Raw genomic sequence first — 14,154 nt, 5'->3', positions numbered from 1 at the left:
CACGAGAACTTCCCAAAGGGTCACCCATTATAGGAGTGCTCTCGTGCGCTACTCGCTTAACTTCGGAGTTCCCATGGAACCCGAAGCCAGTGAGCTCTCAAACTGCCTTGTGCTAGGTAGAGATGGGAATATACATATAAGGCTTATAAGATCCACTCCCCTAGGCGATGTGGGATGTTACAATCCACCCCTCTTAGGGCCCGACGTCCTCGTCGACACACCACGGCCAGGGTTAGGCTCTAATACCAAATTGTCACATCCTGGCCTAGGGTCCACCACATCCCAGGCCCGCTCCACCACCGTAGCATGATATTGTCCGTTTTGGGCCCCGACCACCCCCTCATGATTTTGTTTCTAGGAACTCATATGAGAACTTCCTAGTAGGTCACCAATCATGGGAGTCCTCTCGCGCGCTACTCGCTTAACTTCTGATTTCCCATAGAACCCAAAGTCAGTGAGCTCCCAAAAGGCCTCGTGCTAGGTAGAGATGAGAATATACATATAAGGCTTATAGGATCCACTCCCCTGAGCGATGTGGGATGTTACATTTTTCCTATAACTTCTATGTTACAAAATTTGTTTCATATATTTTTTTTTAATTCTATTTTTTTTTCCTATAACTTCCTAAGCCATTATACAACATTAAATTAAATTAAGTAACATGAACAACATTAAACAATATGAAACAACATTAAATAACATTAACCAATATAAAAATTATACAACATAAAAATAAACATTTAACAACATGAAACTTAAACAACATTTTTAAAAACATTTAACATCAAATTTAAACGCCTACTCCATGCTGATGTCACTTAGCCGTTGGATTTGAATTTAAGTTGTAGTTTTAAAATAATAAATTATGTTTGGCCCTATGACCCTCGGTTGGAGATGGTGTTTTGTGACAGGGCTAAAACGAGCCATATGACCCTTTGGCCCTCGGTTGAAGATGGAAGCAAATATGGTCATGTACTGTTCATTAAAATATTAATTTCTTGAAGGGCCAGAGGGCTAAAACGAGCCCTCTGGTCAGCCTTCGGTTGGAAATGACCTTAGGACTTGATGGGGGAAATCCGGCTGGGATCTCTGCCCTTCTAACTGGTTGATTTTGCAGTCGTGAGGCACCCCGACACCCACAATCAATCAAACAATTTTACTACAAATTCATAATTATATTTTTTTATTAGACAGCTCATAGAAATAGTGATTCACCAAATGAGAGTTAAATGTGCATATTGTCATTGGATCACTACGCATCTTAATGCCACTTTAGTTCCCTAAGACAGATACGTTTAAACAAAAAAATGAATAACCTAAGAAATTTTTAAGATGCGTCCAAATGTGATAAAGAAAAGACCTTGCATTCATAATACATAAAATCATTTTTCTATAAGAAAAAAAAAAAAAGGAAAAGTGGCTAAAATACTTATTATTAGTTAATTTCAATTGAAAATACGTACATTAAGAGTTTTAGAGGATTGATGTTCAACAACTAGTGAGTATTTTTGCCAATTCTCTGAGGGGAAGACACAACAAAATTTAAGAGCACCAAATATGGACAAGGACAAGAAAAGATAATACATACTGATGTCGTGGTCACGATTGAAGAGACTAGAAACCAATTTTTGTTCACGAGTAACTTCTGATTTTCTCATGAGAACCCATAACAATTCCTTTTTTTCTATGGGTAATTTAATAGTGCAGCCAAGAATTATACCGTTAGGGTTGAATCTTAAATATCTATATGGTTAAACTGAAAAGGATAAAACAAGTAAAGTTGTTCCCAAGCCAAAATACATGATAACGTGTTTGGTTGATTGAGATAGTGTACACTCTAATATCATTACATCTTAAACGAAACCATTTATTTCTCAATTAGTTGTCCACGAAACACAATTACGCAACGTGGAATGGAACGACACAACGTACATGTAACGCACTTTCCCCCAAACCTGCAGAACGCCAAACGACGACGTACCATTGCGATTCAGTTATAGTAGAGCTCGAGGCCCATGCCGTCGTGGATCTCGTAATCCTTGAGAGTGATGTGATCCTTCTAAATGTTGTACCATTTCTGGATTCGGATCTTATCGGGTCGGGTCCCGGTCTGGGCCGCCACCAGCTTCTTGAGGTCGCCGATGGTGTCGTCCTCGTTGCATTTCACCCGGACCTTCTTTCCAAGCCTGTCGTTCAGCACTACCTCGATCATCTTCTCTCCGCCGCCGCTCCGTCGTATTCTCCTCCTCCGATTGTAGGCTGCGAAGCCCTGAGGCTGGCAATGGAACCGCTGTGCGCGCTTAAATACTGAACGGGAGGAATGTTTGGATCTTCGCTCTGGAAGGTTCTACAATGTACCAGTAAGGGTATGCTCGTCTTTTTGCTCTTTTGATTCTATTGGAATTTGGAATTGTCATGCACTATTGCTATTTTCCTTGGCTAACCACATTTTGATGTTCATGCTATTTTTACTTTTGGGCTTAACCCCGTATGCTTTGTAAGTGTTTTTCAATGGTACACTTGTTGTGCTGTGAAAAAAGACACCGTTTTCAAAGGCAGGGTAGAGTTGTTTTTGTTTTTTGCTGTTTTAAACTCATGATTTTGACAAAAAAAAACACTTTTTTTTTCATTTACCAAACACAATTTTAGCCTCAACTTCTTTTAAAAAACTACTTTTAAAATACTCTCAGCAATACCAAACCAGCCCTTAACTGTAACAATAGCAATGGTTTTTTTACTTTTGTACACCAAGAATAGTTCTTTCTTAATGGCTGAGCTGCAAACCACCACAGGATATCCCAGTGGTTGGGAACGAATTTCAATCTCGTATTCCACATTGCACGTTCTGAGTTTGATTCTTGATACTGATGAATCATACGAAAGTGGCCAGAAAAAAGATGGAATTTCTCTGAGTCTTTCCAGTCCTCGAAAAGGTAGATTACCGTGGTGAAACTACCAACTAAGATTTATGTTAACACTGCTCACTAGACCACCACGTAACTTGTAACTTAAGGATAAATTTGTTGTCCAAGAAATGATGACAAGGTCATACAATGACATTGTTATTACTGTAACATCGGTTTACATCGTTAACCTTGTATTATAGTAGCTATTATGTGCGGGCCATGATTGCGTAACGAAATCACGGTTCAAATTAAGTATCGGTTAATTGACCCGTACCAACAAAAATAAAAGGCGATGAAGATCAACCCTTTTTAGCCCGACCTTAATCCATTTTCCCACTTCCTCAATCTGCGGTAACACAAGTTCTTAAATCTGTGGTTTCTAGAATTTTGCAGCATACTACGACCAAAATCTGACAAGGGACTCTTGATCTGCTCAAAACTTCAACATTTCGTCTCATTGACATTGTCACGCAAGTCCATGAGCTATGGAATCGATCGTAATGTGTCTAAACATTTGGCCATAAATTTCAAACTTGATATCCTTCGCCAAGCAACCAAATGAGAGCAATTTCACAACCATCTTAGGAGTTTAACTCACGTAAAATGGCAATCAAACCGACACATACCCTTACGTTTGGTGGAAGCGAACCAAACCGAAAGGGCAATGAACGCATTGAATCCCTTTGCTTGCTAATAAGAAAAATTCTATCAAGAGCGAGACAAGGCACTGACCACCAAAACTGCGGTAGATATGTATAGACTCACAATACCTAACCAATGTATACTTAATGAGTCCGGATTCCACAATGATACTGATCCCACATTACGAATGATTCCAGCGAGAAACGGAAATACGAAAATATTTTTGGATCTGGGACATTCCCATAACCGGTATCAGGGAGAAACCAACCTTTAAATAGTAAACAATGAGTAACAATAAATAAACAGAAAATAACCATAACACAACCTACCTTAGGAACAAAAATATACTGTACATGACTGCCACTGCTGTAGAAGCCGCTGACACTGCCAACCGAAAATAGGCTCCTGGCTGTCAGACCCAATTTCAGGTTCAAACAGCTTTAAGAAGGATCAACCCACCATTCACTCCGAAACAGCTACTTCCTGATCAACCCTCCAGTAGTTGGCATCATTGAACTCCTTATTTGCAGCCTCACCATCGGCAGGGTTCTCCTTTTCTAGCGCCTTTGGCATAATGTTTTTCTTCAATGGCCCTGCCTCCCCTACTATGCCCTCTTTAAGAGCCTGCTCCATAGCCTTCTCAGTACCTTCCAACTCCACACCGACAAATTCAACATCCTCTTCAAACAGTGATGGCACAGCAGCTGATCTCTGGCTCACATCACTGCCCGCTGACCCTGCAGTAGAAGCAGTGGAGGATGGAGGAGAGCCATTTGAAAGTGTAGATTCTCCACTTGAGTGCAAACTAGCACCAACATCAGATGCCACTACCTCCGCAGTGGAAGGATTGACAACTGAGTCATCATGATCCTCAAATGGATTTACACTTGCGCCGCCGAATTGCAAATCTGAAGCTTCACTCCATCCCACCCATTCAGGCAAAGGCCTGTCTCCATACATGTCATCATTATCGGATGTCTCAAATCTGAAGAAACCCCCCAATTCATTGGATGCACTTGTCTTCTCGCCATCTGGGTTCATGTTTCCACTGTTGCTAAATCCATTCATAAGGTTTGTGTTGGAACTGGATGTGCCATTGACGGAGTCTTTACTTCCGGCCAACTCATCATCATCCCCTACCACAACTTCATCATCACTACTGCTATTACCATCATTCGCAGTCCCGTTCAAGTTTACTTCTTCCATCTCCGACGGTGATGTGCCCACAGGTTCATCACCAATTCTATCATCTTGGAACGCAAACCAGTTTGAATTTGTGAATAAACTGCTGCATTCAGGATTAAAACAATTCAGCATCCACATTAACAATATTCTACACCAAAACTTATAATACACAACAGATGAGCCAATTCTAAGTTCTCATACACTCGACACTTTCAACAATATCAAGCACTTGCATTACAACCAGAGATAAAATTTATAAGACAAACAATTTCCAACCGAGGTACATCACTCTAAACATATACAGTATGATATACATATGACATTACTACTAGAGATATAAATTTATAGACGTCAAATGCCAGCCTCATGAAGCAATCAGTTGAACATATTTAGTACACTGCAAGGACATATACGATGTTATGCATGTGATACTCCACCTTGAACAATGGAAGATACGAGAATACAATAAAATCTCATTTTAGCTTTTCTAGCTATATTGTGGTATTATAGGTCTACAAGTCAAGCTGCTAGAGGCTATATACGTGTCTCCGAAAATGGCGCAACTCCTTATACACCTAACTGCTAGTTGCACTTGAGGATTGCATGCGAACCATCAAGCCTAAGAAGCCTTGTTAATTATTTGTTTCATTTCAATCTATATTGTCTTGGATTGACTCTTTATAGGAAACCTAATTTTCTAGGCCAGTTTTTACCTACAGTAGAAACTAGCAGATCCATCAATAGGGATGATGTTAAGAAAAATCAACATTTTTATAAACCAAAACGAATTTGAAACCCTTTCAAAAGCAATGTTTCTCCACTGAACCCCAATTTCAAAGTTTATTTTTCTTCATACAAACAGCAGTATAAAACAAAAGGTTACAAACTTACCTTCCCTGGTCATCACCAAGACGCAAGGATGATATGACCACTTCAGCAGATTCATCGTCAAAGTAGACATCCTGCAATTTTACAAATCAAACCCACTCATTTCAGAATGTAATTAAACCAAAAATAAAAAGCAATTAAAATTTGCTTTCATGGGTTATCATGTTTCTACTTCCAACCTTTTACAGAGCTTACTCATGCTCAAGGTTCTAAAGGCGCTAGGCGGTACTCGGGCGGCGGGAGGGGCCTAGGCCTTTTTTTATTTTAATTAAATTTATTATATATTATGAGATATAGGTATATGAGTAAAATTTTAGATTCTGTTGGTTTTGTACCATTTTCTAACCCCATAAGTTTTGTTGGGCCTTTTATTCTCATTAAAAAAATGGAAGGTTGGGCCTTATATTCCTAGTTTTAATTTGTCGCCTGCTTAAAATAAAAAACCCTAACTAAAGCTGCTAAACCACTGCCGCCGTCAGCCATCCCGCCCAGCATCCGCCCAAGCGGCCGCCTTACGCGGCCTAATAGCCTTGCCGATTTAATAAACAATTTCAGGTTAATCGAGGCGACTGCTTTTTAGAGCACTGCTCATGCTTCAATAAGAATAGTTACCATCAAGTATTATACATCAACTAAGGAAACATCAGTGATAGAAACAAAATCATTACCTCGTCATCTCGATCAAGAGCTCCCTGGTCCTGTAATGCAGAAAATTCAAATCATTTGCCCAACAAAAAAAGTGGAGGAACAAGAAAAGAGGACAGAAAGAGATACCTCTCCTGCATCCTCATTCTCATAAATTTTGTATCTAAAAGCCTGGCTTAGATTATTTGCTAGAGCTGCTACATCAAAATTTCTGTCATTCATGTCATCCTCGTCGCTATCCCTTGTCCTGTCTTGCAAAGCAGTTGGGCGACTGTGTGTAACAAGGATAAACATAAGTGAAGCTGAGATCCAACAAAATGAGTTTGATGTATTGAAGGGTTAACCACATTGATCATTTAATAAGGCTCAACAACTATAAGCAAGTACTTTGTGTACCATGAATATATCATCACATAACAGAAAATAAAATCAAGGACTACATACTAGATATGAAATGGTATACTTAAGTTCATAAATATAGATATATCAATGAAGATATTGAGATTCATATCAAATAGCGATTTTTTACAAGAATTTGTGGATAATTTATATGGAATTTACGAACAAAATTAAAAACATCAACTAAGAATGCATCCAAATTAATAGAGAAATAGTAAGGGAATTGTTATTAGCACTCCAAAAATCTCATTCTACACTCCAAACTTTCTATATTAGGAAAGAAAAATACACTTGTGAGGAGTGTAGAATGAGATTTTTGAAGTGCCAATAACACTTCCCAATAGTAAAATCGACATTATGAATTCATAGTATATTTTCTCTTTATGACCGAGTAAGTGAGAAGAAAATATAAAGTGAAACAAAAAATATGGAAACGAATATTTTAAAAATTAAATAATAGAGCAAATGTGTGAGTCTGTATGTGACAAGAGATAGATATAGATTTACAACAAAAACATTCCATAATTTAAAAGAGGGGCAAAGTCAATATATAGGATATTTTCCTCACACAAAAGGCAATAAAACATTTTGAATTAAGGATATGCTTTAGCTGGTTAAGACTATTAAGAATAGCTTTATTGTTTGCTTAGGGTAGAGTTCAACTAATATATTATAATAACCGCAGTGTGAGTCATATGAAAAGGCGTCCGACAAGAGGGAAAAGAGGAGTTGAAGGGCAAAAAACATCAATCTTATAATTGCAAAACTACACCCAAAAAGGCCGTCGTCCTAACCTAACTGGCAACTTTGTTACTTTGAATTGAATGCTATATAAACTTGAAAATTATGGTAATTTATAAGTCATGGTCCCTAATCATACTTGAATAATGTACATTTCAAAACAGATATATGGAACAACATACCCGCAAGCCCATCGATAAACATTTTCAACTGCATTGCGCCCCTGCAGAACTGTTGTTTGCCACTCATTCCATTCGCTATTTTCCTAGAAAAACAAGCCAAGAAAAGTTCTATTAGAAAAGACACTAATAATAAAAATTCTGTCAAAAACACTAACACCCACTCAAGTATCCCAAAATGTGACAACATCACTATCTTACCAATATAGAGAGGTAAATGACAATAAATTTGAGTTGATAATGTAGATGCAGACTTTACAGCAAAGATACGACATGAAATATGGTAGAATTGCTTCACAGAAAAGTCATCTTACTATAAAAGTTACAAACAATTAAATATGATCACTGTCAAAATCACAAATAAGAAAAAAAGCCATGATCCATATATGTATGCTTCTTGTAGTAATTTAAAGTTCAGACCTGCAACCTACCTGAAGGCATGCCTGAACACGGCTTTGGCTGTTTCCCAATTGAATGAGCTTGTTAGAAATTCGTGTTATGTGCCCAAGGTTTCCTGCCCGTGGTGCTGACTTTCCGGCAGCAGGTACCGTTGGCTACATAATCAAGGAAAAAGTCATTATCAGAGTTTGAAATAAATCAACAAACTAGAGGTAGTCACTGATATACGGTTACATGCACTGCAAAAATCTAAACCCCACTCAAGTATAACCATGCTCTCTCCTTTATAATACACCTCATCCAACAAAGGAACTAGAGGCATTATTAACAAATCTAGAATGTTGAGCATTTAAAATTTTCCTACAACATTATTATGCAAAGTTAAAGAAGTAGCGAAGATATCCATTTCTCTACCTTATTAGCATCACCAGATAGAATAGGATGTTTATCTGTTTGAAGGAACTTTCCAATTAAATCACACTCTCGAAGAAGATGGTCAACAATGGCATCACTCTTGCTTTCCAAGCATGACGATATTATACTATCTACATGATGATGTAAGGAACTATTGTAGGGGTACCTGCATTAATTAAATAAACATATTAGGATACTAGTAACAGGTAAGTCATTCACAACAACAAAAGAGAAGAAATTGTCTCTTAACAACCTATCCTCAGCACTCACTAATTCAAAATAAAAAATTGAAGCAACAGCTTACTCAAAGAAAAGATCAATAACCCGTTGGATGGTTCCCGAGCTAACCAATTCCTTTTCTGCCTCTTCATTGCCTGATCTCAGTAGAACAGCAATGAACTCCACAATCTGAAATAAATTGCAGAACAGTTTAGAAATGGCAAATTGACAGTTACAGTATTCCAATAATTAAAAATTTTCTCATTCTGTAAATTAGGGCGGAAAATTCATTTAACAAGTAACTTCTTATCAAATAAAAATTCTGCCAGCAAGAACTGAATTAAAAAATCCGTCAACAATTTAGTAGATAAAACAGCCAGAATACTACTAAACTCCAGTAAAGATAAAAAGAAAAACCAACCTTTAAACGATGCTTTCCAAGTGGAGGCCTCAACTCTCCATATGTTGTTGGCAATGTTTTCTCATCCGATGACACATTCAAAAGCATAAGCAAGTCGCCTGGACAACCACTTTGAATCTTAAAATTTCAACAATGAAACAGTTCTTTTTCTTTAAGGCAGCTATAATGAAAAACTTGCACCCATGACTGAGTAAACGTATCATTGTACTGAAATCCTAATAGCCCTCAGGTTCTGTACAAATATGAGGCATATTCCTCTTGCAGTCCCAAGACATTACAATATTATTTTACCCTATGACATGAGCCTTCGTCATATCCCAAAGCCTTGTCATATTTCCAAGCCAATGGAAGGTTCAATGGATTACATCCACCTTCCACGCACCAAACCCTAAGTATCCCCTACTACTTTCAAGAAGCAACAAAAGGTCAAGTTATATTTAAATTTAATGGCAAAGTGAAGATTCAGCATTTATTGTTGAAAAATGCAACTGAAAAACTAAACAATGATGTAACGACAGCAGAAATATAATCAGCCGAATAATATAAACATGAGCAGACAAGAAACAATAATTATAAATGCAAGGCAGCTAGAAAAACGTACATTTTTACAATTTCTTTTACATAATTATGGCAAGAGATATTTGCACTGACCAAGTTTTGGGAGCATTGTACTGACAGTATCTGGATTAACAGGGATTGGAGACTCGTACATATGTTGGCTCCGAAAAGAATGGAACAAGGGAGAAGAAACTGCTGATCTTTTCGGATCCAACAAAGAGATGCAGACCGAAAGTGAGTGTACAAGACCAGACTTTGAATGTGAATCTTCCAATGCATGACCAAATATTCTTGTAACAAAACTGCATAAAAGTATTTAAGAAAACTAAAAACCAATCCAAAAAAAATGTACCAAAACGTAATAAATAGTCAAAGCCAACCAAAACAGTGTTCTGATCACAAACCTTGGACTGGAAAGTTTGTTGGCTAGGGCCGATGGAGCATTTCGAGTTATAGCAGAAAGTGTTTCGGCTGCATTAGCATGAACTTCAGGAGGATTCTGATACAAAGTAAGAAAGAATGTTTTTAGATGTAGAATATGCACCAGGGCTGCTCTAAAGCTACGTTATTTTATTTAACGTTTATATTTATTCCAAACTTCTTAAGCTCATAAAAAAGTATGTTACCATTTAGTGTTTTCTCCAATTACAATTTTAAGTTCAATCGCAATAGTCTCTCTTTAGTTATTAATTTCTACCAAAAACAACAAAATCACATAGAACTCCAAGTAGAAAGGCCAAAGGCATACAGTTAAGGTGACAAAGCATGCAATACTTCTGATTATGTGTTTCCTGGATCTAAGGGGCAGCACCTTTTATGCAACAACTAAAGTAGTGCACAGAGGCAAAAGTAGACATACACAGGGCACATGAGCATTCAAGTAAAACAGATATCCATTAGGTTATATTGTCAACATATCTAGTTCTCAACTAAAGGTATCGCTAACTGAGGAAGTAAGACATTGTTACCATAATGACTAAAGAAACCAATTGTACCCTGGTGCATGCTTAATAGCTATGGATGCAAAACAAAATGAATAAATAAGCAGTCACTAGTCATATATGTTTCATAAATAAGTAGATAAGGAAAGAAAAATTTCTATAGATAAACAAGAATATAATCTTCTGCGTACATTTGGGCTCAACTTATCTACGATCATTTCAAGCAGGTTACTTTCAGCTAACCATTGCATCACATCAATAAAATTGGGATACACATGGTCATCCGCACCAACAAGTCGAACCAAAACCTGTGCCATGAAAACACCTCAAATTGATTTCCAAAGAGGATCCTACAAGAAAAATGCCAAAAACTTTGAACTCGATTAAAATTCTTAAATACCTCCATGATGGACGTAATTCCTATCAAATCAACTAGCTGACGGAAAACATCCTGATGGGCCTGCAGACACCAAAGATTGTAAATCAAAAACATATACACAAACAGAAAAGGGATATCAGGATATCACCCATATTTCACAGCTAAAACAGTTCCCACAAAACTTTGTTTCCAAAACCATGGCTTCTTGACTTAGAAGAGCATGCAATGCAATCAGATAAATGTGTGATATAGATGCTATTGCTGGCAATGCAAAGAGGCAACAGGTCCAGGGGCAAAGTACTGTCCCAAGTTGATGCAATGAAGAAAACCAAATTGCAGAAGTTTGAAAATATGAAGATACGCTAACAGAGTTACTTACTTGAACATAATTCATAAGTGGGACTGTCTTCCGCATCATTAGGCATACAACAACCTAAAGTTCCCAAAAAATTTGTCAAGGACCCATTTTGAGATGAGATAAAGCAGGACAAACGGTAAATATCCTAAAAAAATACCTTGCTGAAATACCCAGCCAGTGGGGCACTATGAGGACGATTTGGTTCCAAGAAGGAGAAAAGTAAGTTCATTAGCTGCAACAAAATAAGCATATGTCAAGACTAGACAAGATTTTATACGCCAAATTCCTTAATCAAGATTAAGATATAATCATAAATACCTTCTCTTCATCCACCAAAGTCTTTAAGATAACATCAATTTCACATGTAAAAACCTCACAAGCAATGAAGGGGAACCTAAAGATCATGAGGAAAAAAACATTTAATCAAATAACCAAAAGCAAAACTCAAAAATATAAAAATATCAAACATTTTGGAGAGAAATATATGAGTATAAATAAAAAAATGTCAAAAGTAATGCTTTATCAAGATGAAATAATACTTGAAGGCTCGTTTGCTTTCAGCATCCTCAGGCGCTTCTTCAACAATATAACGCAATAATTGCTCCACCTGGTCTCTATCTCGTAAACTGTAAACATAAACTTACACAAGAGTATCAGTTATTCATCCACAATCAAGTTCCATATTACACAATCAATTATTCCTCAAAAAATTCCCAAAAACTGTAAGGAGAGCCAACAAATTCTGGTATGGAGTTTAATATATATACAGGAGGGAACTTTGATAATATCAGTAGCAGTACAATCCGTAAAGAGAACACCAATGAGACATTACAAATTAATGAGACGAGTGTTTAAGGCTTTGCATTCTTGGATGATCTCTTCTTCGTCCAGAAGCTCCTCTAATGTAAAATTTTCCTTGTCTAGCACTGTCTCCACCTGTACGGGAGAAAAACGACAAGAAAAAAGAACTAATAAGAGGCCATAAGAACAGAAGCGTCACAGTCGCAAGCAAAGAACCATATGTGAGCTCAATGCACTTAGAACTACAGCAGTCAAACACTGTTACTCATGGTTTATAGCTGGCCAAAGAAAAGGCAGCGCATGGGAACTAGATGCAGCTAAAGACTGCAGCCTCGAAATCTAAACCCCATTAACCAAAAACTATGAACTTCAAAAGTAGTTCTTTCCCACTATCAGTTTCTCAGCAACCAAACAGACGACAATCACACATCGCAAAATTACCAAATTTGAGCTCCCCCACTTCAATCACAATCTTAATAGTAAAAGACCCCACTTATCCAAACCCCAGCAAATACAGGCGGTAAATCGCATATCCCGGAATTACAAAATTTTGAGCTACCCAACTTGAATCTCAATCACATTAATACCGCTCTTAGAAAGTAAATCCAACCAACGGAAAATACAGCTCACTAATATCTAGTTTCCATTCAATTTCTGAAACTAATACAGCTACGTCCGATCAGCCTAAACCAGTTTGTAACAAAACCCAATCAAACAAAATTAATTAGAAATTAACTCCACACCAGCTAAACTCTAAAATTGGCAAATTGATCAAGAACACCACACCAGTCAATTTCGACAACAAGCAGCTGAAATTAGGTTTCGAAATTACAGAGATTGGAAAAGATAGAGAGTTACAGGCGATGAGGCAGAGAGAGAAGTGAGCTTCCAAAACATGGTGAAGAGAGAGAGAGCAGAGCTGGGAAGTGAGAGCTGGCTTAGATCTGCAAACCCTAGAAGCAGCAGCAGCAGCACCAGGAGGAGAAGCAGAAGCAGAAAATCTAGGCCGTCGCGGGAGAGGTGGAGATTTTTGGGAGCAGGCGAGGAGGTCGGTGGATTTGGAGCTCGAAAGCCGAAACCCTAGCTTTTTGAGAGATCGATGAGGGAGGAGGGAGCAAAGACCGTGAAGATCGAGAGACAGAGAAAATGAGGCCCAAGAAAATAAGCGCATAAAGGGTAATCGGCTCGTTGGCTTATTTGGGGTAATTCCCGAATCTCGACCGCTGATGGGGAGAGAGACGCACAAAGTACTAATTGAGGTCAAATTAACAAATTTTGTGAGAAATTCGTTATGATCAGTTTTTAGTATGTCGTTAATATATATATAATCGTTGTGTCGTTATCTTCGATTGTTTTATGGTTCGTATTGAATTTTGATCAATTCAGCAAGTGGTGAATTACCGTAGTCGATAAGACTTTTATCTTCAATTTATTACGGTTTGTATTCCAAATAATAATTTGATATGTGAATTGAAATTTTATACAAAATCTCCCTTCTTCTTGTTTTGTTCTCTTTTTCACTCACTTTTTTATTGTAATTATTAGTTATGATGATTCATGAATTACTCTCAATTGACTGATCACCAAAAGAGAAAAAAAAAATTTGAATAAAGAAATATGATGATGATGATGTGTGTGCCAATTTATGGGTATAAAACACTGCAATTATATATGACTACATATTGTTGGTTAGGGATGATGGTGATATTTGATGTTAGTGATTGACCTAGATTATGTGGCTCTTTATTGTCTTACAGAAAAAGACATAAATATAGCATAAAATTACAACTACTAAGATGAACTAAAATAATTTATTTTAATATATGAACAACCATAAAAGGAATTATAAACCAATTTCTACCAAAACTATATATGCACAAAACTTTATATGGGCATATATACTTATGGTAGAACTACCTACAGGCTGCTTTTAAAAGATGCTGTTTAGAGGTCGTTACTTTTAAAATGAGCAGGATATTTTATTTTTACCAAACACTTTTGTACCGCTGAACTTTAAAGTGAAGCAGGTTTTAGTGAAAAAACAATATCAAACTAGGCCATAATATCTTCTTTGAGTTT

General features: G+C 37.2%; 1 protein-coding gene and 1 pseudogene across 3 annotated transcripts; both read right to left on the bottom strand.

Annotated features, from left to right (window-relative positions):
* Positions 1 to 1,733: 1,733 nt before the first annotated feature.
* On the bottom strand, positions 1,734 to 2,552 carry LOC137716610 (ubiquitin-like protein 5; annotated as a pseudogene).
* Positions 2,553 to 3,637: 1,085 nt separating this feature from the next.
* LOC137715186 (uncharacterized) lies at positions 3,638 to 13,343 on the bottom strand. 3 transcript variants are annotated; one of them, XM_068454423.1, is made up of 19 exons: positions 12,934 to 13,337; positions 12,107 to 12,210; positions 11,814 to 11,900; positions 11,593 to 11,668; positions 11,432 to 11,506; positions 11,296 to 11,349; positions 10,938 to 10,997; positions 10,729 to 10,845; positions 10,001 to 10,095; positions 9,690 to 9,898; positions 9,039 to 9,136; positions 8,703 to 8,806; positions 8,399 to 8,564; positions 8,017 to 8,139; positions 7,589 to 7,671; positions 6,396 to 6,537; positions 6,290 to 6,319; positions 5,625 to 5,695; positions 3,638 to 4,836 (listed from the first exon to the last, which is right to left on the bottom strand). In XM_068454423.1, exons 1-19 carry the CDS (start codon positions 12,970 to 12,972, stop codon positions 4,011 to 4,013), a joined length of 2,559 nt encoding a protein of 852 aa, XP_068310524.1. In that variant the 5' UTR covers positions 12,973 to 13,337; the 3' UTR covers positions 3,638 to 4,010. The 3 variants fall into 3 exon arrangements, with proteins under 3 accessions (XP_068310524.1, XP_068310525.1, XP_068310526.1); XM_068454424.1 differs by having other exon boundaries at positions 3,638 to 4,833; XM_068454425.1 differs by lacking the exon at positions 3,638 to 4,836 and adding an exon at positions 4,977 to 5,130 and having other exon boundaries at positions 12,934 to 13,343.
* Between the last annotated feature and the right edge of the window lie 811 nt (positions 13,344 to 14,154).

Source organism: Pyrus communis, chromosome 14 (assembly GCF_963583255.1).
Source record: "Pyrus communis chromosome 14, drPyrComm1.1, whole genome shotgun sequence".
Taxonomy (NCBI): domain Eukaryota; kingdom Viridiplantae; phylum Streptophyta; class Magnoliopsida; order Rosales; family Rosaceae; genus Pyrus; species Pyrus communis.
The sequence above is the reverse complement of the archived record's forward strand: the minus strand, read 5'-3'. Positions and strand labels throughout refer to the sequence as shown.